The following is a 24,104-nucleotide window of genomic DNA, read 5'->3' on the forward strand; positions in this document are numbered from 1 at the left end:
CTTTTTGCCTTAACCTGAAATTCACTTGATTGAAAAACTTCAACTTTTTTCATTTCCTTTTCGTAATTTTATTTTCTTTTTTGCGTTCCTATTCCTTCTCTCTTTCCACTGTTCATAATGAACGCTGAAACGTGTACAATTTGTCAAAAAAAAACTCGCAGATAAGCGCAGCCTCAGACATATGCAAACGGTTCATAAACAATACGTCCAAACCAACCGATTCGTGTGCGATGAATGTGCGTTTGCTCATGAAAAAGTCATAGAACCAGAAACGCATATGATACAGCAACACAACTCAAAACATCCCCGCTACTGTCTCTACTGCAACAAGTTCTATGTAGACAACCTCAAGTACATGGAGCATATGAACAAAAACCATGGACTTCCAGTATGGAACGCTGATCTGGAAAACAACCCACGTTCTGGAATTCTTCCGTCCGAGCAAGCTTTCGGTGGTGTTTTGAAAACCTACGACATACCAGTGGGGGAACAGGAAATAGATCTGCTAAGTTTTATGCGGAGCAAACAGGACGAGATCGAAAATGTTGTTCAACTGAACACGCAAAATAGCGCACAAAAACTTCAATTCAGTGCATTGATGCAATTAACAAAACCAACAGGTGATGAAACCGTTGATAGCCAACCCGATCGAATTCAGATATATATCAATTCAAAAATGCAGCGCGTTGACTTCACCGGATTGAGTAAATCATGCTTGGCTGGAATGATTGAGCAAATGCTCCTCTCACTGAACAACTTCGCATCTCATGGGAGCGGTTGGACGGTAGATAGAATTGAGAATGTCGAACTACGATTTGTCAAGTCAAAACCAATTAGTGCCTCTTCCTATCTAGCTCTCCCAACTGAGTTGGCTAGAAGTCTATACTTGCTCAACATTCGCAACAGACATGATGAAAAATGTTTCCTATACTGCTATACTGCACAATATCACAACAAAATTGGACCCAAATTGATACCGGACAACGCCTCCTGGAGACAAAAAACAAATCCAATAATGTATGGTCCAGAAAATCCTGGAGCAAAGCAACCAATTGGTGAATTCATGATGCCAATGGCCTTTCACCAATTGAAAAAATTTGAACAGCTAAACCAGGTACGCGTTAATGTATTTCGGCACTCAAACAAAAAATTGATTCCTTTCCGCATATCAAACAACCAAAATTTCGAATTCAACCTGGACTTACTCTTGCTAAGTGATGGTTCAATGCATCATTATGTGCTGATCACAAATATCAAAGGACTAATTCACCAGTACATTCAGAAAAAACAGCGTTTGGACAACCATTTGTGTCGAAACTGTTTTCATATTAGCACCTCAATCGAACGACATGAGAGACATGAAGAAATATGCCACCAAAACACACGAGCAATTATTAAAATGCCAAAAGCAGGACAGCAAAAATTTGAATTTAAAAATAATCAAGCACGTTGGTCTGCACCTATAGTCGGATTTTTTGATCTGGAGTCTATAATTGAACCCGTTACTGACAGCAGCAGCAGCAACACACAAAGCTCGAGCACTACTAGAGCGCTAGAAGAACACAAGCCATGCAGCTATGCTTTGCTTTTTAAGGCCCTGAATGAAACGAAACCATTCTTTTTCGATCTGAAGTGTGGGCCGAATGTCATGATTGAATTTGTCAATTCGCTGGAGCAAATTGCCAAGAGCATTTATGATGTTAAACAACAATACAAAAATTTTTCCGGTGAACCATCAATACCAAAAAGAGAAGCTACTCTGTGTTGGATTTGCGAAAACGAATTGAATACAAGTCCACAAGATCCCACAGTACTAGATCACTGTCACTTCACAGGAAAATTTTTGGGATGGGCACACTCGCAGTGTAATTTAAAACGTAGAAACCTAAATTTTACTCCACTGTTTGCCCACAATTTGACAAACTATGACCTTCATCACGTAGTACTTGCACTACAGAGCCTGAATGAGAAAAATACAATTTCTGTGGTACCAAGCACAAGTGAGAAATTCATCTCGTTGCAAATTGGAGTGCATATAAAAGCAACACAGAACAAAAAGGGCGTTTGGACAAACCAGTATGAATACATAAGACTATTGGACTCCTTCAAGTTTTCGAATGCTTCTCTTGACAAACTGGTACAGAACCTGCCCCCGGATCAGTTCAGCTTGCTTGAACAACATTTTCAAGAGTGGCCCACATCGTCGGTAAACCTGTTGAAACAAAAAGGCTCGTTCCCTTATTGCTACGTTGACAGTTTTGAAAAACTTGAAGAGACACAGCTTCCCCCTCGTGACAAATGGACCAACAGTTTACAGCAATATGAAGTCACAGTGAGTGAAGATGAGTACAAGCAAGCGCTCCAGGTATTCAATTTATTTTCATGTCAAACTATTGGTGAATACTACAACTTGTACTTGAAAACTGATGTGTTCCTACTCGCCGCAGTTGTTCTTTGCTTTCGACAAGTTTGCTATGACACCTACGGACTGGATTGATGTCAGTATTACACTGCATCAAATTTGTCGGGCGACGCAATGCTCAAAATTTGAGATCCCCATTTACATCTTCTAACTGAGAGGGAACACCTTGATATGGTTGAGAACCTTATAAGAGGAGGCGTGAGCTCGGTGTACAGTAAGCGTCTTTGTCGCGCAAATAACAAATTTCTTCCTGATTACAAACCAAAAAACATTTCTTCGTTCATCATTATGATAGACGCTAACAATCTATACGGAGGAATCATGGAAAAATTCCCACTGCCACTATGTGAATTTGAACTGTTCGACAAGAGTGAGTGGACTGACGATAATGCTCAGGAAATTCTTCATCGAATTTTAAATACACCAGATGATGACCCAGTAGGATACATAGTTGAAGTAGACCTAAGGTATCCCGACAGCCTACATGATCTTCACTCTGACTTTCCTTTGGCACCCACAAGAGAAGCTATTGATGAATGTTGGCTCAGTGAATACCAAAGCGACTTGTTGGCCGATATGCAAATTAAAAAACCCCCGCAGGTAAAAAAGCTCATCCAGACGCTTTTCGATAAACAAAATTATACACTACACTACCAAACCTTGAAACTCTATGTTGAACTAGGATTGGTAGTAACCAAGCTTCATCGAGTGTTATCATTCAAACAAGAAAAGTGGCTAGCGCCATACGTGAAACTAAATACCGAAAAAAGAAAGCAGGCAAAGAATAAGTTTGAGGAAGATTTCTACAAATTAATGGTAAACTCATCATTCGGAAAAACTTGCGAGGGAAAACGAAACAGAATGAAAGTGAAATTGACGCGCACTGAAGAAGAAACACTCAAATGGACAGACAAGCCCGAGTACCAGTCATCAAAAATTATCAGTGAAGATCTGGTCACTGTATGCCTTCAACAATCAGAAATACTGTGGGACAAACCAACCATCGTCGGTGCTTGTATACTGGATTTGGCTAAGAAATTCATGTTTGAGTTTCACTACAAAGTTATGAAGAACTTTGATTGCAATTTGCTTTATTCAGACACAGACTCCTTCGTATATGAAGTGCGCTCAAGAGATTTCTTTGCAGAAATACAGAAGAAAAAACAGGTTGCAGATCAATTTGATTTTTCAAACTTCCCTCCTGAGCACCCCCTCTACAGCAGGGACAATGCACGAGTCACTCTTAAATTCAAAGACGAGATGGGAAGCCGGCCAATTGCTGAGTTTTGTGGACTCAAGCCAAAGTTGTATTCAATCAAGCTCGCTGAAGGCAAGTCTTTTTCACTAGCCCCCCCTTTCACTCTACAAACACAAGTAATCAAAACAACAGGCATATGCAAAACATTCTAACAAACAAAGGTTTTTTAGGGTATGAAAAAACGGGATAAATTTGAAATAAACCAAGTTTTTTTTTCTCAGGTTGCACCAAACAGTCAGCCAAAGGGGTCACAAAAGATGCACGGCGCAGCATGACCCATGAATTATACAAGCAAACTCTTTTGGGCGGCGAGGTTGTGCGTCTTCTCAACACCCGAATAGCCTCTAGCAACCACAGGCTTCACACAATAGTTGTCAACAAGAAATCATTGTCGGGCTATGATGATAAAAGATTCATATTAAGTGACCAAGTATCAACGTTGCCCTATGGACACAACTCATTGAGAGAGGACATGTTTTACAAAACAATACTAGATGAGCCGGACTGGGGTTCACTTGATGCAAGCGAAAACGAGCAGGAAAGCACGCAGCAGGCGCGGGATAGCTCGCAGCAGGCGCAGGATAGCTCGCAGCAGGCGCGGGATAGCTCACAGCAGGCGCAGGAAAGCTCGCAGCAGGCGCGGGATAGCTCGCAGCAGGCGCAGGATAGCTCGCAGCAGGCGCAGGGTAGCACGCAGCAGGCGAAGGATAGCTCGCAGCAGGTGCAGGATAGCACGCAACAGGCGCAGGATAGCTCGCAGCAGGCGCGGGATAGCTCGCAGCAGGCGCAGGAAAGCTCGCAGCAGGCGCGGGATAGCTCGCAGCAGGCGCAGGATAGCTCGCAGCAGGCGCAGGGTAGCACGCAGCAGGCGCAGGATAGCTCGCAGCAGGTGCAGGATAGCACGCAGCAGGCGCAGGATAGCACGCAGCAGGCGCAGGGTAGCACGCAGCATGCACAGCAAAGGCGCAAACAGAACCAGCAGCAGAAAAATAAGCAGCCAAAGCAACAACCAACAACAACCATTCCACAAACAAGCACCATTCACAACTCAAGTTTCAACTCCCCAGACCCAGGTTTTTATCAACGTGATTATAGTGAAGATGAATTAGAAGAAAACTTGGTAGATTTTGACAAAATGTCAGAGTTATCGGACAGTGGGTCTTCTACAGACCCAGCTTGCGATGGTTTTATTTTGGACCAAGCAATTGAATCGGATAACGCAAGTGATTCAAGTGAGAATCAAGTCACTTTGCCAGCACCGAAAAGCAAAAAGAGAAAGCAGAACACAAAAAAAGGAGCGGCGAAAAAACCAAGAGCTCGCATTATAGACTATTCATCAACTGATGAAGATTAAACTCAGTGATTTGTGTATGCATGTTCACAGACTAACTAAGTTTTTTACCATTAAAAAGCCCGCGAACAGAACTTTACAAAAGTAAGCACCAATTGATATCAAATTTTTAGAGTTTTTGTTGAAGTGCTGAACGTCCAGTCCCTCTTGTATTCCACAAATTGTAATTCAAACCTGTAGCTAGTAACAACTCTCGCAGTAAAAAGTTTCTCTCAAGAATCCAGTAGCAGTTATTTCAAGTCTCAATCAAAAATCCTCCACCCCAAAACAAAACTCCCTCAACGTGCGCCGCGAACCACTAGCTCGATTGCTAGAAGCTGCTTGATCTCCACCTCAATATATTGCAAAGCCGATCTCAAAAGTTCGCGACCAGAACTTCTACGGCGAGCTCAACCTCCAGAGTTCACAGTCTTTCATTGGAATTTTGGATTTTTGATTTTTACTTGAAACAAACTGCCAACAGATTACCCAAAAGGTACTTTGGCCTTTTCTCAGCTCATTTCAAAAGTTTACATAGAGATTAATTTCATTTAAATAGAAAGGCTACAATTCAGTACGAACAAGACACATCGAAAATAAAAGATTTGTACATTGTTTAATGAAACGTATAAACCAAAAAAAAGTTCGCGGGCTTGGCTTAATTGTTTATTCACTTTGTAATTTTTGTCGTTAAGCTTTTTTTGAGAAACCATGTGATTTACTGATCCTTTCAACAATGTTTGAGTCAAATAAACTGACTGATTCCGTTGTAATTTCAATTCAAAAGTTGGTTTAAAATTCCGCAGGACCCGAATTTTTTTCAAAAGCTCCTACCCATTATCCGGTTCATTGATATGATAAGTTAAAAAGCAGAAAAACAACCGGATAGAGCAGATATTTCCTTCCCGTAATCAGGTCCTGTAAAAAAAATTCTTACTTAGTTGTTGCGAAGGTAGATGAGAAGCTCTCCGTTATTGAATTGAACGACAACCCTGCCCTCTTCCTGGAACTTTTCGGGAACTTCACACTTCCCACAGTGACATAGGTTGAGATCAATAAAACCTTTGTTCAGGCACTCTTTGATTGGTCGGAGAACAAACTCTAAATAGGTTGTGAAATTTTTTTTTTGTTACAGTCTTTTTAGACAAGTTTCTTTTTTCTATGATTTGTATAACAGTAGCTTTTCGTTCTATGTCTACAGGTTGTACGTTATCATTCAAAGCAAATTTCTGCAAAACACCTTATTGGAATGGATAATCTTATTGCTTACTTTTTTTGTTCTCAGTTGTTGGCATTACTTCTGTTATGTTTCTTCAATTAACGTCTAGCTGAAACAATACTTTTCTCGAAATAATTCAATAAAATAAACATAGAAAAAATTGCTCTCGATTGACTAGTAGGAGATCTAATCAACTGCAGCCTGCTTGAGTCAGGGCGTCGGGAGACTTAAAAAGGACTCTGACTTTTAGTATTAAATTCAGTTCAGCTGCTTGAAATTGTGAGTGAGAGAGAATTGTAGATTACCCAAAAACGCAAAAAGTCAAGGGCGTAAAAGTCACTCGAAAAGTCAAAAACAGGCAAGCGAACATTTTGCATAAAAACACACGTTTACAATAATTCGAAATCCGAGAAGAATCCCGATTAATGTACGAGGAACACCAACTCTTCTAAAATGATATATTGCAAACGAATCTGGTTTTTTCTCAATCAATTTTTTGAATAAGCAATTACTGCTATTGGTTCCCATAACCCCGATTGCGATGCAAATATCGGAAAAAATGACATTAAATGTTTAACAAAAACTTTTTGAAAAGCGTGCTATTTCTATTGTATTTCGTAGCTGCCATCATCCTGCTTCTTAATGAGCGGATACAGGGACAAGTATCAATGTCAATGAATAACAGACCTAACAATTAGACTAAACCAGGGCTTTATGGGTTTCTGCAGTTTCTGTTTCTGCAGTTTCTATTTCTGCAGAAATAGTTTTTCGGTATCAACACCGCTCACTTACAGTTGCTTTGCAGAGCAAGTACTGTTAAAAATAATTCTGAGCAGAATAACACGAATGAAACTAATCTCGATTGCCCCCCCTAGCGGCTTTTTACCCCCCTCCCCCTTAGCGGCCTTTTACCCCCCCCCCCCTCTTAGCGGCTTTTTACCCCCTCAAACGCACGTGTATTTTACCCCCCTCAAACGCACGTGTATTTTTTAAGAAAAATCGTTTTTCCCAATGTTTCTTGAGTCTATTTTCAAATTTCAATCATCATAAAGTCTAAATTGAACATAAAATGTCAACAAATTTAATAAATTTTCCCATTGAAAAAACTTACAATTTGATCCCAGCAACTCCAAATAGTGGTTGTCGATCAATCTTCACAAAGTCGTTTTCGAAATCTTGAAAGATGGCGAATTTTAACAAAAATGATGAAATATTTAGTTAAAGAGTTACTCAGAAACTGTAAATTGAGAAAAAATTGAACTGGAAGTTAACTTATGTGGATACCAAATATATCTGTAGAATATTTGGGGATAATCTGTAGGGGATAATCTGTAGAATGGTTAAAATGTAAAGATATTTTCTGCTAATAAATGTGCAGACAAATGTTTTTTTAGCCAAAAATGTTTGTAAGCCGGCCTCCCCTGGTACCCCTGAAACCCTTTATTCCATTCCCCTAATTTTGATTTTTTGATCTGTCGGCAAATTTTTTTAAGATTTCGCCGCAAAAATCTAGTGGGGGGACAAAAAACCGAAAAATCGGAACATTTTTGGCTAAAAATTGGGTTATGTTTTGTGAAAATCGGATATGTGCACGCTCTTTTATAGCAAAAGTCAGCAACAGAGAACAATAGCGCGTAGAAATGCAAAGATTTACAGTACTAAAATGGCACATACTTGAGCGGAGCTGTCTGGCATTGCTGAATAATTGGCGGGGAAATTAGCACTGTTTGCAAATTTTGCAAAGAATAAGAACTGGTTTCAAATAGCCGAAAGAAATTAAGACGAATGAAATAATAATATAGCACCATAAAATCTTCAAAAAATCTGACTAAAACCTCAAAAATAGGGGGGACATTTTACTGCATTTTAAAAAATTCCAATTGTCCCACCCCGTTGTAGATGGCCACCTCAAAATGTCCCACCCCGTTGTAGATTGCCACGCTGCAGTAATTGTCCGTCCCCCCCCCCCGTTGAGGTTCTAGTCAGAATTTTATACTACTAACAGGCAAAAAAAAAATCACTTACGTTTTATGAATACAAAGCTTCCAGGTCTAATAAAAACATTGGTTATCTGTTGAGTGGTTTAAACAAACGCATCCAAGTATTATGAGAAAACATATCACATTCTAAAAGTATTTGCACAAAAATGGAGAAAAACAGCAAAAAAGTCAAATTTCAGGAAGTGAAAATAATTCATCTAATAACCAATAACGTGCTTAAACATCACTTTCTCACTTCAGTTAGAAAGAGTCTGAGAAAACGTCAAGCCTTATAGCTGCTCGCTTTTCGCTCCTCTTACGACCCCAGCTTGATTAAAATCACCACTCCAATTTGACCTCCCATTGGCAAGAAATGGTCGAAAAAAGTGAACAGACCATAGAGAAAAAACATTGCCGGAAGAATTCCGGAAAGTACGGGAAGTAGCAAATTGACCATCTTCACTGACCTAATTTATCTCATACTTTATTATAGTAAACGTTTTGATAAACAAATAAAATGAAATTAACATGAGAAAATTATTCGTCAAAAACAGATAACGCATCAGATGAAATTTAACGTTGCGACTTTACAAGAACTGTTGGAAAATTGCTTTGTAAAACAAGCAGGTCATAACAGAATATTATACCAATTGAGAGGCAATATAAGAAAATTGGTTCATAAATAGAAAACCGAGGAAAGGGAAAGTTGATGACAAAGGACAAAATCAAAAACTATTATTCTATAAAATTGAAACCAAACTGTCTACAAAACGCAAGACGCCCTTTCCTAGCCATTATTCTGCCAAGACATTAATTACGCATCATGCTAGATCAACAAACCTTTCAATACTTCACGGAAACATCTTAAAACATGCAAAGAAAAAACGTGCCAAAAATTATTAATTTGTAGAATTAATTCAAAAGGTGCCCCAGCTAGCTCTAAAGCATCACTTCATAATAGTAAAACCTGCAATAAATTGTTCTTGATAAAAAAATTGATCAAGAAAAAAATCAGCGAGAATCAAAATCAGACGAAATAGGCAAATAAACCTTAAGACAAAAATTGGCAAGTATTTGCTCAAATGTACTCATCAAATTTCGGTACCAAAGCAACGCAAAAATGATACCCATCAAATTCGGAGAACATAGCCGGCAGATCGCCGGAAAAACTGCGAAAGAATAGACCTGCGTGCCATATAATAGAGATAGAAATAGATACAGATCTAAATTGAAAAAAAATCGACGCCGCTCAAAAAACTAGGTAAAAAACATTCAGCGATAGTAGTAGTAGTAGTAAAAGACTTCAATTTACCAAACTGATGGAATTTTAACATTAAAAAATTAAGATATGTACATAAAGCTGAGTAGAAAAAAGCTTTACAAAAGAAGGGATACTAAGATACACATGCAGGACATCGACACTTTATTGACCACGTACAGGTTTGATTGAATTCAAATTTGCAGTCTCGCAGATCACTAAAGAATTTTCGCAAGCGACTTTTGTAATCTAATGGAGGGTAGACTAAATCGAAATCACGCACATCATTAAAATCATTTACAACAGTTTGAATGCGGTTAAAGTACGACTTGGCGGTCAGCTTCTTGGCGAATGCATTGACAACGAGATGAACTCGTTGACCGCTGAGGAGACATCTGTTAGATTGTGCACGACTGAAATACTGACTGAAGGGAATACAACTTTTGCGTTGAACAATGCTGATGAAGAACTTCAAATCACGATCAATAAGTTGATAGGCAATATGGAGGCTCTCTGAGAGAGACAAAATAGACTTATACTCACTATAACCAAAACACCAGCATAGCCCCTTCCATTAGAATTTCTTTAAGAGTCGCAAATGGGTAGCGTCAACATGCCAGGCTGGAGAAGCGACGACATCACGCACGCGAGGAACAGGTTGAATTTTACTTTAGAAGGAAGGCAATAGGGCACAGAGTGTTGGAGATAATTAAAATTCTGTCGCACTTTCAGGAGTTTACCACGTATGTGAGCTTCCCATTTGAGTGTTTTTGATACCTGTAATCCAAGATCGCATATTGAATCAACTCTCTGGAGCTGGTAATCGCCAATAAAAAAACAGCCAGTTGTGTTCTCTGAGAGATGTAAAAAGACGCATTTGTTTAAATTGAACATCATGCTATTGTCTCTGCACCACTGTGAGAGAAGCTCAAGATCTTGTTGCAAATTTAAAAAGATATTTTCAGAGGAGCATATCAACTTCGTATCGTCGGCGTAACAAAAACAAGTTGAAAAAGAAGGCAAAGCCAGCATGTCATCTATATAGATAAATTAATAAAGCTTGTTAAAATTCATTCCGCAGAAGCCTCTTATTAGGGACCTTTACTGCACAAATGAGTTTCTTTGAACTTAAACAAATTCAAACTAAACTTAAGTTTTGAAGTGCAAAAGTCATTTTATTGAGTGAGGTAAGTCACGTATGATCAAAATCTAATCACGCAAATAACCTAAAAACTTTTGCTAAAGCGAGTGAGAAATGACGTTGCGCGCGTAAATGCCGTTAGTGAGAGGAAGAAGTTATTCAGAAAACTTGACTTTTTCAGCTTTGCTGTGTGAACAAATGTAAAACGAAAAAAGAGCGTCAGACGACGAAACAAAAAAAACAAGAGCACCGCAATATAGCTTCGCTCACCTTCGCAACTATAAAAACCAAAAGAGCAGGAACAAATTGACCACAAAACTCCCAAAAATCTGTCAAAAAATGAAGCACGCAAAGAGCTGAAAAAGTTTAAAACAAGGTAAAATGGTAAAAAAAATAGCTGAAAATAGACACAAACAGTGTCATATTTAATCAGGTGGTCAAAAATGCTTCCAAACGCACTATTACCACTTTAGTTAATTGAGGTAAACACCTTTCACTGAGAAAATTGGATTTAAACTTACAAAAGTGCTTTCAAAAAGCCGCATGTAATGAGAATTTTTCCACCCTTAGTGAAAATTTTTTCACACCTAATTTTCTCGCTTTCTCTCTCTCAATTGAGCGACTTGAACAGGAATCCACTTTCTCTTTCGGCTCTAGCAATTTGATCTAAACACTTTGTTTTCACTCTATTCACTTCCTGTTTCAAATTACCACTACAACAAGACGCTTGTGGACTTCCATGAATTGAAACAACTAAAGAAATAAGATAGACAGACTGACCAACAGACCTTTAATAGACCACTAGACTTTTTGGTTAGATTCGAACTGTCATATTCATGAGACACATACGCTCTATATGGAAAAAGCCCAAATGGAGCTTTTTGAAAATTAACATTCGAATTCAAAAAATCAAGACTCAAGAATTAGGGCATATACCTTTGGCACTACTTGGATGCATACTATTGACCTTCAACTAGTAAAAGTTCATAAAATTTAAAGTTTATTAAGAGAGTTCAGAAGTCATTTATTGAGTGAGGTAAGTCACGAAATTGACCTAAAAGCAGAACAAATGACGTCACGCACACAAGGAAAAATGGCGTCACGCATGAAATTGAAAAAGTCAACTCCGAGAAGTCAGTTAACAAGAATCATCGATGGTGAAGACGAATTAAAAAACACAGCAGGAAAAGTCCTGACTTACAATTCAAAGAATTGTTACTGACTAAACAAAAAACTAGACCTAGAACGGACTATGAGTAAATTGGGAAAACCATTTCTAAAAAACATCAGATAAAAAAACAGAAAATCAATGTCAAAATGCTGCATGTGAACAGAAAACACTAGCGAGAAATGAAAACTTGGTTCAAACAAAAAACTAGGCCTAGAATGAACAATGAATGGATTGCGAAAACCATTTAGAAATCCGCTTAAAAAAAGCAAAAAAAAACAGTAAATCAAAGTGAAATTGCCGCTTGTGAACAAAAAAACCACTAAGGAGAAAGCGAACTTTTGTTCAAAAACCGTTTTCTGACTCTATTTTAAAATTAGAGCGGAAAAATTTTACGCCGCAAAACCACTCGCTTTTTGGCTCCACTTCCTGTTTCGGTGTGACCAAAATCACTACTCCAATTTAACTTCGAAAATCATAAAAATGTGTGAACTGATCTTAAAAAAAAGACAGCGCCCCAAAACAATTCAATCAAATTCTTTGAATTGTAAAAAACCATAATGTCCCCAATAATAACCGCTATCGTCTCCAAGCTATTAATAAAAAACGCTCCACCAATACTCATCTTCGATTCGTAAAAAAGAGCGCACCAAAACAAGTTAAATTCTTTAAATTGCAAAACTGAAAGCAGCACAATATAGCTACGCTCAGCTTACAGATTATCAGCTATAAAAAATCTCAAGAGACCCTTAACGAAAAGTAAAACTCAAGGGTAACAAAGTAAAAATAAATTGGAGTGTACTTACGTCAAATACTCCGAAGAAGCAGGAAGCTGCGAAGTATGCAAAGATGGCAGCACAGACTGCAGGGACAAAATAGTAGTTGAGCTCCTCATCTTGCTAAAACATGCAACAACCTACATTAGTCTCTGATGCTCAGTATCCTCAAAGCATTTGCTCATCAATAGCAGTGGACACTCATTTAGACATGATGATTATTTTATGATTTTCCATATCTCAGATAGAGTACAATTGAGATATTAATGAGCTCCAGTGCTTATAAACAATTCAAACATCAAGTAAAATCAAAGTTTCTTCTAAGCAAGCAAAAGCTATGCGTAATTTTATATTGAAAATCAACTTTCCGTTTTTCCAACTTGAGAACAGATAATGGTCAGAATAGGCAACAATACAAACCTGGAAATACTAAAATAGTTAAACACAATCAATTATTAGTTTCATTTCAACACGCTGCTGTCTCACTGCAGAAGATGTAGTTCTGAAAAATAACCACAGAAATGATAGATTTGTCTAACCCAACGACTGCTTTTTCAAGACCAAGTAGTTTGAAAAATACTTTTGATAAACAAATGATATTTGCTCATATAACGATCCTACGCTTCTCGTTCATACATTTGGGCTATTGCGTTGCAAATTAACACAATTTATTAAACTTTCATGCTATTCTTTGATTTGAATTCCCAAATAATCAGAACTTTCTCTATAATCGAATTGGGACGCTAGGTAAAAAAAATGTTTCAATATTTAACTTGAGGTTAGGAGCCACGCTTTGATCACAAATCATTAATCGAAAATAATTTGCTGCCAAAGCAAAAACTTCACAAGATTACTGAGAAAATAAAAAGGACTAAAACTAAATGACGATTAGTGGCAACTTCCTGTCAGTCGCATACGCACATTACAATAGGTAATAAGACATAGATAACATTTTGACAGAAGAGAGAAACAGATTGAGAACACTCGACAGTGGAAAAATTACAAGCATTCTTAGAAGGCAGAGGATGAGGGGAGGGTAGGGTGTGGGGTCAATGCCGATTTAGGCAGCTGCACGCTTGCCTTTTAACATAGCCGGCAGATTGCCGGACTAGCTGCGAAAGAATAGACCTGCGTGCCATATAATAGAGATAGAAACAGATACAGATCTAAATTGAAAAAAAAATCGACGCCGCTCAAAAAACTAGGCTAAAAAACATTCAGCGATAAATTAGTAAAGCTTGTTAAAATTCAGAAGCCTCTTATTAGGGAGCTTTACTGCACATAGGAGTTCCTTTGACCTTAAACAAATTCAAATTAAACTTAAGTTTTTAAAGTGCAAAAGTCATTTTTATTGAGTGAGGTAAGTCACGTATGATCAAAATCTAATCACGCAAATAACCAAAAAACTTTCGCTAAAGCGAGTGAGAAATGACGTCACGCGCGCAAATGCCGTTAGTGAGAGGAAGAAGTCATTCAGAAAATTTGACTTTTTCAGCTTTGCTGTGTGAACAAATGTAAAACGAAAAAAGAGCGTCAGACGACGAAACAAAAAAACATAGCAGGACAAGTCCTGACGTACAATTCAAAGAATTTTCATTGACTAAACAGAAAAAACTAGACCTAGAATGGACTATGAATTAATTGAGAAAATAATTTTTTTTAAAAATCAGATAAAAAATGAGAAAAAAAAACAAAATCAATGTCAAAATGCAGCATGCAACACAAAAAACCACTAGCGAGAAATGAAAATTTAATTCAAACAAAAAACTAGGCCGAGAATGGCTGTGAATGGATTGAGAAAACCATTTTGAAAAAAATCCGATTCGAAAAACCGAAAAAACAGTAAAAATCAGAGTGAAATTGCCGCATGTGAACAAAAAACCACTACCGAGAAACCGAATTTTTGTTCAAACACCGTTTTCTCACTCTACTTTAAAATTAGAGCGAAAGAATTTCACGCCGCAAAACCACTCGCTTTTTCGCTCCACTTCCTGTTTCGGCGTGACCAAAATCACTACTCCAATTTGACTTCAAAAATCATGAAAATGTGTGAACAGATCTTAAAAAAAAGACAGCGCCCCAATACAATTCAAATTCTTTGAATTGTAAAAACCAAGAGCACCGCAATATAGCTACGCTCAGCTTACAGCTTCGCAGCTATAAAAAGATGTATACATTCATTTTCCACAAGAGAAAGGAGAGCGAGTTTGCACGTTTTATAGTAGTATTCACTCATGCCTGTGAGAGAAACATTCAATACGCCACTCATACAAACTGGCTACCGGATTGATAGATAGATAGACAGACAGTGTACATACACAGAAAAGACCGGTGGCGAACTTGGCACTGGATTCGCAAAAGGAGCAAATCTCGGAGCTGTTCTGAAATGGACAGAGAAAACACTCGTAGCCATAATACCAAACCAAGACAGTCACAGATTAAATAGCACAGATGCAGATGAAAATTTCACTAACATAGAAGCTGGACCCACCATGAAGTAAAATTGCGCACATTTCTAATTGAGCACCAAGTAGGCAGAAAATAAGCAAACACAGTTTGCAAGGCTGAACCACTGCTTAAATTTTTCGATATTCTCATGCATACATTTAAGAAAGTTTTGGTGATAGTTTTTAAATCTAACTCCCGGCTTATTTGTACGATACTCTTCAGGCGGCTAATATCCCCATGTACTAGCATTTGATCTATTTCACTCAGAAACTAACACCGTTTGCTAGAAATGTCATGCATCTATAATTCGAAGCGCAGAAAGACAGATAATAGCCCAGTCAATTAATTGACTGTAAATCAGGAAAATGTCAAAGCTAATACAAAAAGGTAAATATTGTCTTTGTTTATTTAATTATTTACCTTGAACCAGACGAGTCCAATAGCGGCCGTAATCGCTGCCACTCCTAGCTTGCAGAGGAAGATGACGAAAGTGCCGACTGTGTTAAGTGCAGTCACTCTCAGAGCATTGCTGACCAGAATCACAACAGCCTAAAACATACCGCTACAATTTAATATTTTCTATCTTGGTGAATCTTGCATTTCGCATTTACAAAACAATTTATAGAATGTTTGAACAGCGTTCCAATCTTTAATCAACAAAAGTTGTTCACTTTCTCCTCAGAAGCTACATTCTCTCTCATCTGCAATTCTTGCTAACTTCTATTTTGAATACCCATGTCCTTAATGAACACATATGTCAGAACAAAATGGTCGACAAATTGTCATAAAAATCAAAGGAAAGTCACTCAGAAAAAAGGGGTAATTTATCCATTTTAAAAACACGCCAATGAGAGATAACCCAACATAGACCTCAATAGAAACCAACACAATTACATGATCACGAGTATAACATAGCTGACAGGTTGTCATAAAGTAGCTGCGAACTGTTATCTTCAAATAAACCTAAAAAAATGCTACAAAAAATTTGAATAGGAAAGATTTTCTACAAATTGTTGTTCGTCTGTAACTGATTTAGACTTATGTACTGTAAAACTAACCCAAAATAAATTTCAATTAGGTTATGAGATCTTCAATTGACCCCAACTCCTCTAATAAAAAACGGCCAAAAGTCAATTCAAGATAGAAAAGTTATTTTAAGAGGGAGGTAAGTTAAGTATGACCCACGAAATATTCACGCGAATGAACAGAGCACGGCGAATCCTGACACACAATCCAAAGAATTGAAGAAAAAGTTGGAAACTCTTCAATTGATCGGTCGACCACTTGAACATTTCAAGACATGCAGAAGTTTTGCAAACTAAGAGAAAAATTCAAAAAACCCATTAAAATTTTTGGTCCTTTTAGCAATAGGGCACCGAACACGAAGTCTCCTGTCAAAAACGGACGACAGATAAAACAGAACACATAACATCTAAAAGAAATCGCTCGAGAAATAAGAGACATTCATAGGCAGGTAAAAAAAACTGTCAAAACAAACCAATTCAAGAAAGAGAAAAAATTGCTCTTGAACGGCAGGAGGAGGAGGGGGGCAATTAAATCAGAGGGGCTGTCGCCTGGATAGTTTCATACCTTATGGCAGCAAAAATTCGACCGAAGACGGGTTTGCACCCCCAACCTGGGCATGATAGACTAAAGCATTAAAGACAATGCTATCAGGACCTCTTTTGTGCTTATCGTACAATCGCTATTTGTATGTTTACAATAATTGATTCAAACGTCGATAAAGAGCAATTAAAATAATCAAATTATAGTTAAGATTCAGTGAATGTTCAAGGTATGGCTGTATCTTCGTAGCCACCATTGAAAAGCTTAATTCTAAGCAAGAGCCCTTCTGAAAGCTCAGAAAGTATAACGGACCAATTGAACTCAAAAAACGAAGAGTTCGCAAATTTGAAATGAGCAAAAATTACAAACAGTTAATACAGTTCTTTAACATAGTGTCCTCAAAAACAACTTTGAGCTGATGAAACCTAAACCTATGAAATCTCTCGTGATCTATAAAAATTTCAATGGGCCCCAATATTCGAAAAGCATGACAAAATGCAAAATTCACAACAGTTTTGAGCTTAAGTTGCATTTCCAATACATATAACTCCAAAAAGATCTAAGAAGAAACTCTATCTTGAGGAAGAAGAGAAACGCTTTCTTTGTTAAATTGAATATGGGACGGCTATGAAACTGCAAGGTGAACGAGACAACCTCAAAACAAAATAAGTAGAGCGATTTTTTTTAAAATTTCATAAAAACGTGAAGTCATCTAAGTGTTCTCTTTTTGGCCATGAAAGCAATGTCTGACTACATTGTTGCGCTATCATTACATTATTAGCAGTATTGAATTATCAATAAACTTGTATAAATTTACGATGATCAAAGTAAAAATGATGAAAAAACGACGATAGGTGCAGAAAAAAGACTGAATGGCTAAATATCAAGGACGAAACGCTTCTAAACGAACAAAAATACGCTTCGAAAGTAGCTTAAAATTAGTAATTAGGTATTAATTCATCCAAAATTAGTTAAGTATTAGACCAAAATTCATCTATACTGGATCGTATTAAACACATAACCCATCATAATTGATAGTGACGAACTTCGGACGATTCTCCAATTGAAATATTCTGCCCTTATATCTAATGCCACTACTCATTGAGTATGTTTCTTCTGCTTGAAAAGTATTTTTTTCATAACTTACTCGGCAGATTGCCAGAAAATAGCTACATTCATTACCAAAACCCACATTGAAATTGAAAGTATTACAAAAAATCTGATACTATTACATAAAAATATGTTAAAAGTGCAAGCCATTTTGATTAGATTTCGTAGCTAGATATAATACTATCTCTCAATGAGAGGCTACAGGGATTAGTATCAGTTCTAATGAACATTAGACCTAGTTACAAAAACTAATTAGAAAAAACTTCAAATCAAAAATTTGCCTTCATGACTTTATCCCGTTTCTGTTTTAATTAAGTTTCCCGATACTAACTATGTTCAATTTAGATTGCGTTGCTGAGCAACTGCTGCTTAAAAGAACTTTGAGCAGAATGAGATGCGTGAAACTAGGCTCGAGAAAGTCAAAAGATTTCAAATCGCACACCATATGAGTTATTACTTGAACTTGTGAATGAACGAACAATTTATATCACAAAACAACTCGGAAAGTCAGACGTAAAAGCCACTTGAAATCGAAAAATCTAACCGTAGAGCAAAACAATAATTGTATCAAATTTTGTTTGAGAACAATTTAAAATTAATTTGGTAAGAAATATTTTGGTACCTTGAGGTCAAAAATAACCAAGAGACTCGTTAATGTGTGTTTGCACATGATGTGCCGACCCGGAGCTCATCTATATTTTTGACTTAATTGTCAACCAAATGAAGAGATAATCAAAAATAGATGTTTGAGTTTGAAAAAATGGCTACACACCCAAACTACTAATTGAATTACATGATGCCATGCCCCATTAGAGCGCGCCAGATCTACCATTAATAAGACAACGAAAAAAGACAAACAACAATACAAGCAAAAACATTTTTAACGGCAAAAACTCATTATCTAAATTTAAAAGCACCTAGTAACAACGTCAAATTACAATCAGAAAAAAACCCTAACTACACAAAATCCTGTTTCTTAATTACAACACAGATGGAAGTTTTCTTTAATGAGACCAGGTACCAAAACGACAAAAAGGAGAAATAAAAGAAATAACAGGCGAAACTCAAATATAAATCAACATTTCTTAAACCAAATAATTTCTAACGTCTTAAAAACCAGTAGCTTTTAACGACAAAATTCTAGATAATTTTACTAAAAAGTCATTAGGAAACCAATAGGATCTGACCTGTCTTTGGTTAGACTAAGCCATAGAAACGGACTGAAGCTGCATAACTAAAAAAAAACAAACAATTTGCTCAAACAAATTATTTAATTTTAAATTATTAGTAATTAATATCATTAGCTATAATCTCAATAATGTTTCTTATTTCGATTGTTAATTATAGTAATACAATTAAAATTATACTTAAAGGCTAAATAAGTTCACCAAGGCCTCATTTGAAAATCATTGGGATATATTCCGCGAATTTGCTAAAAGAAGACAAAAAGAAACAAAAATATTAACCAGTCAAAATAATTATAAAAACGCACACTTTCCAACAGAAAAACAACAGTAAAGACAAAATATCAATAAACATAATAAAGTTTTAATTACAAGGAAGCAGATGGCACATCTCAAGGATGAGAATAAGTTACAAGTTGACAAAAAAAACAAAAAACTGAAAAGTTGAAAAGTTCAAAAAAAAATTGATAACACTTATCAGAAAAATTAAGACATTTGCCTATAAACTGATTGCATAGCATAAATTGATTCATTCCTCAATTAGAAGCTTATGAGAAAATTCATCTGAGATTTTAGAAAAAATTTTACGACAACAAAGACAAAAACAACAGGCAAAAATAGCAAATTCAAAAAACAAAAATTGAGAAAAGTGTCCAAGCAATTAAAAAAGAAACTATTCAGGAAAAAAATATTTTCAATTAATTTTTTAACAGCAATGGTATTATTTTGTTACAAAATGACTTCGAAAAACGACATATGAACAAATATAAAACCACGAAATTTTTGAGAAAACCCGTGGTATCAATGCCATTAAATTCAACAGCTTTCAACGAATTCAATTAAAAACTGCATTGATGGGAACGCAATGATATATGTCATTAATAGGTAATCAATAAGAAACCACAATAAGTCTTTTTACTATGAAAACGCAACGAATACGGGCAAAAGCGAAAGAATCCATTAGAAGTGTCGAAGCCATTAAAACGATAAGTTTTTTTCTGAAAATTTTATCTATGATCAATGGAATTCTTTATCTCAGCCAATACTAATTGTAAATTTTAGGATAATATGATAAGATTTCAAAAGGAATGAAAAATAAGAAAAAGTTACCGAAATAAAAAAAAATTATGGAAACTCGAGGCATCGATGTCACAAAACCAATAGTTAAAAGATATAACCACCAACCAATTTAATTTTGGTTGCAATAGAAAAGAAAGTGCTTCTGCCATTATTGAGACCGACTTACAAGTACATAGAAATAAGTTTAAGATCGATTAATTTTTTTTTTAAAATTGAAAAATTGTTTTTGAAGTCTTAACAGCAATTAGCTGTTAGCTGTCCACTCAAAGCACTAGATAGACTTAGTTGATGCTCATAAAGGATCCTACTTCAATTTTAGTGCACAAGACTGCCATAGGACTACAAAAAATTTAAAATCTCAAAAAGAATATCAAAATTTCATTAAAAATTACGAAAACTCAAGAGAAGACATTAAAAAAATGAGCAATGCCTTCAAAGAGAATTATTTGTTCATTGGGCATCATTTGACTGTTTATAAGTTTTGTCCTTAAAGGAACCTTGATATGAAAAGTGACTAATCTCTAAGTGACTTAAAGAACAAAATTATGAAAAGTTTATTAATTAAAAGCTCTCAAATAGAATTCGATTTTCTTAACAGTAAAATTCCCTATGAGACCATAACTAGGGTCTATTAGGAAAACAAAATTGTTTGATTTTGTAGCGCAAAAAGAAACTTTGAATTAATACTGTAATAGAAAAGTCTTAATTTGAACAAAAATTCCCAAAAATTGAACAAAATCATGGCAAATATCACGCGTTCACACAAAACTTTAAACCTAGATAACTCCTCGAAAACGAAATTCAAAAAATTTTTTTATTTTCGCATTCTAGGCTCGACGATCCTTTAATGACACCAGTCACATTTCTCTACGATGAATATATCGATCGGCCAAATCGGAACAAAAAAGGTGCTACTGATAATGTCATGCCGAATGAAGTTCTTTTTCTCTGAACCAGTGCAGTTATCTAACTCTTTGATCTCAACAAGTAATTTTAGAAACTATCATTCTTGCAAAAATAGACTCGACGGTTCAGTTTGAGTTCAGTTCGACGTGTGGAAATCAGTTACAGTAAGTAGATTTTATTCAGTGTTGATGTTGGACTACCATGCTTCACCTTATTTATTGATTGGAATTAAAAACACCGATACAAATTGAAAAATCTCCGTAAAAACTTGGTGGAATAAACTCAAAATGAGCTTTAAAAATCAGTCAACATATTTTTCGGAACATTAGGCGAAGTTTCAGTTTAACCACACAACGAAAACCTCATGAAACAATAGCGATTTATTTTGGACAAATTGTCCCAGCGGCAGGCCATTGCTAATAAATTTAATTTGTTTTAGCTGGCTGTTCCTCTAAAATCTTTAAGGTTCATGAACTATTTTAGAACATTTCTAAGAAAATGACATTTACAAGTTGAAGCTGAACGTATGCAACAGTTGATGCTTAATATTCTATATGTACAGCTGTTAAGTACAGCAATGTTGACTGAAAAAAAACGAATGTAATTTTTAATTCTCAACTCATGACTTTGCACAATGTTACGCTATCATCATAATGAATTTTAGAGAGAAATTTCATTTTGAACAAGATCCATGACAGACACTTTTCTCGATGTATATGAAAAAATTATCCACAAATAATTTTTCCCCTCAATGAAAAAACAAAAAATTCTACCATTTTGACGAATTGTAAAATGGAACATTTTGTTTGCAGGCGTCTATTTAAAACATTACACACTTGACAGCCTTCAGGATAACAGATCCATTTAAAAATTTGACACGAAATAGATAGAATACAATACACCCATAGAATAAGTGAGTTTAAAAAACGCTTTATCATTAACAATTGCCGTTGTATTTAGGCGTTTTGATTTACAATAACATATGCAGACACTGATCTGCAGCACTCTGAAAGTCAGCCTTAAAATACAATTACTTTAAGATTAATCGAAATTTGTCTCATGCAACTTTGTTTCTGGAACTATATTTTTCATTATAAACATTTAATCGTACTGACACAATTAAAGATTTTAAATTTCGAATAGGAACGCAGACTCAAACTAATTTTGGTTATTTCAAACTATGAGATGACCTTGAACCGATTCAGAGAGCTGACGTCAAATTAAAGAAAATCGTACTACTAAATCGTACAAATTGACAAAAATAGAAATCTAATAGAACCAGCTATTTAAACTCTGCCACGATAAACCACGCACATGATTACTGATTTTATGTAATTCTGTAAAACATACCCGACTAATGTCGCGCAAACTGCTCTCAACCGACTGGAGAACGGTTGGCTTCGTCAGTAGATAGCCACCTTTAGGGATGATAGGTTTAGCTTAATAGAAGGCGCGTGGGTTGAGTTCAGCTGGCACCGTGAGCATAGGGACGAGAGGGAGTGGGTTTGGTGTGAATCGCATACTTAGAGTCTAGTGAGGCAAAAAGGCTCTAAGAGAACTTGATGCCATCCTGTCGCTACCTGTTTTTCTCGTTTTTGAAGAAGAAAAGTCAAATGTGTAAGACGAAAAATAGTTAAGCGAAAAATCGCATAAAAAAGACAGGAGTAGAATAATCGCCACAAACTTTGTTTGAAAGCAATTAAAAACAGTGGCACCCAACGCTCGAAAGTGAACAAGTTCTGAAAAAACAAGTTCTGTAAATTTTTGACAAAGCAATAATTTGTTTTAGAATTAGCCCGCCAAAAAAGCGCTTTTCAGCCAAAATCAAGCGTGTTTCCTTTTATGATAGAGCCAATAACGCTGGGCGGTGGTCAAAAAAAATGTTATTATGGGCAGTACAGAAATTTTCGCGGTCTCAATTCTTGCCTATGAAAAATTCTGACATTGAAATTATTTCGACCTTCAAATCAAGTCGCACTATAGAAGGCCAGTATTAGAAGGTTAAGAGAGAACAACCTAATGTAAATTGTGCGTAAGATAAGCTTGACAAGAAGCTTTACTTGTTCAAGGTATACTTGGCTAGAGAAATGAAGCCATGAAGAGCATGAAAGAACGTGAGTACGTTCGAGAGCTTAAAACCAGTTGTTGTAATGGTTAGCACACTAGGCTTGCAAGCAAGAGATGCTCGTTCGAATCTAGTACTGATCTATTTTCACAGTAGTTGCGCCTGCTTAGACTCCCCGACAGTTTATGCACCTAGACCCTAGTCTGAGCTTAACCGGAAAAAAAGATTTAAGATAGGTAAAAACGGTGAAAGAGATGATGCGCAATTTAAGGGGAGTGTTAGAAGGTTGCGAGAGAATAACCTAATGTAAATGTAAATTGCTCAAGATAAGCATGACATAGCTTGACAAGAAGCTCTTCTTGTCCAACGGATACTTGTATAGAGAAAAGAAGCCGTGAGGAGCACGAAAGCACATGAGAATAGGTTATAAGAGATGACCAAGTTTGAGAACTTAAGACCAGTATAATGGTTAGCAGACTAGGTTTGCAAGTATGCTGGTTCGAATCTATCACTGATCCATTTTCACATTAGTTGACAGTAGACCTGCTTAGAGGCGTGCTTACTTTTAAACTAAATATTGGACTACAAAAACAAGGATAGCAAAAATATTAAAAAAGAGCAGAGCCAAAAAATATTTTGTACCGATTAGTTCACTCAGTAAGAATTAGGTCACTCCGAAATCTCATTAACAAAACAACTAACTATAGCTAAGATCAAACAACGTTCAGGCGCTTCTTTAAAGCACGAAAAACTCTGTTGAAAAGAAAAGAGCTAAGTTAATTACAGTAAAGTATAAAATTATCGACTGTTAACGCAACTTTAAACTCAACCGCACTGCAGGTTTTGCTAAATAAAACATAACCGACTAAACGTCGGAAAAATTGCTCTCGTACGACTAGTGGGAGCTCTAATCAATTGTAGCGTGCTTCAGTCGGGGGGGGGGGCAAAATGGGACTAAGAAGTTCAATAGTAGGCTTCAAATAACCACATTAGAGGTTAATATATACCACTGTTAAGATTTAAAGTGAAAAATGGCACCAGTTTCGGCGCACTTTTCATTTGACTTTTAGTATTAAATTGCCGCCAATTGAGTTCGGCTGCTTGAAATTGTGATTGAGAGCGAAATTTAGATCACGCGAAACGTAAAAAGTCAAAGGCGTAGAAATCACTCGAAAAGTCAAAACCGCCAAGCAA

The 24,104-nt window shown here is 36.3% G+C and overlaps 1 protein-coding gene across 2 annotated transcripts in view; it reads right to left on the minus strand.

Annotated features, from left to right (window-relative positions):
* LOC142339359 (choline transporter-like protein 1) overlaps nt 1-24,104 on the minus strand; it is a 246,177-nt gene that overhangs the window by 26,041 nt on the left and 196,032 nt on the right. Inside the window, exons 12-14 of one of the 2 annotated variants that reach the window (XM_075389358.1) lie at nt 15,420-15,548; nt 14,870-14,932; nt 12,582-12,674 (exon numbers count right to left, since the gene is read on the minus strand). In XM_075389358.1, coding sequence (XP_075245473.1) covers nt 12,582-12,674; nt 14,870-14,932; nt 15,420-15,548 — 285 coding nt within the window. The remainder of the gene's footprint in view (nt 1-12,581; nt 12,675-14,869; nt 14,933-15,419; nt 15,549-24,104) is intronic. The other variant, XM_075389359.1, reaches the window with a different exon arrangement.

This window comes from Convolutriloba macropyga, chromosome 5 (genome assembly GCF_964194025.1).
Source record: "Convolutriloba macropyga chromosome 5, txConMacr16.3, whole genome shotgun sequence".
NCBI lineage: Eukaryota > Metazoa > Xenacoelomorpha > Acoela > Convolutidae > Convolutriloba > Convolutriloba macropyga.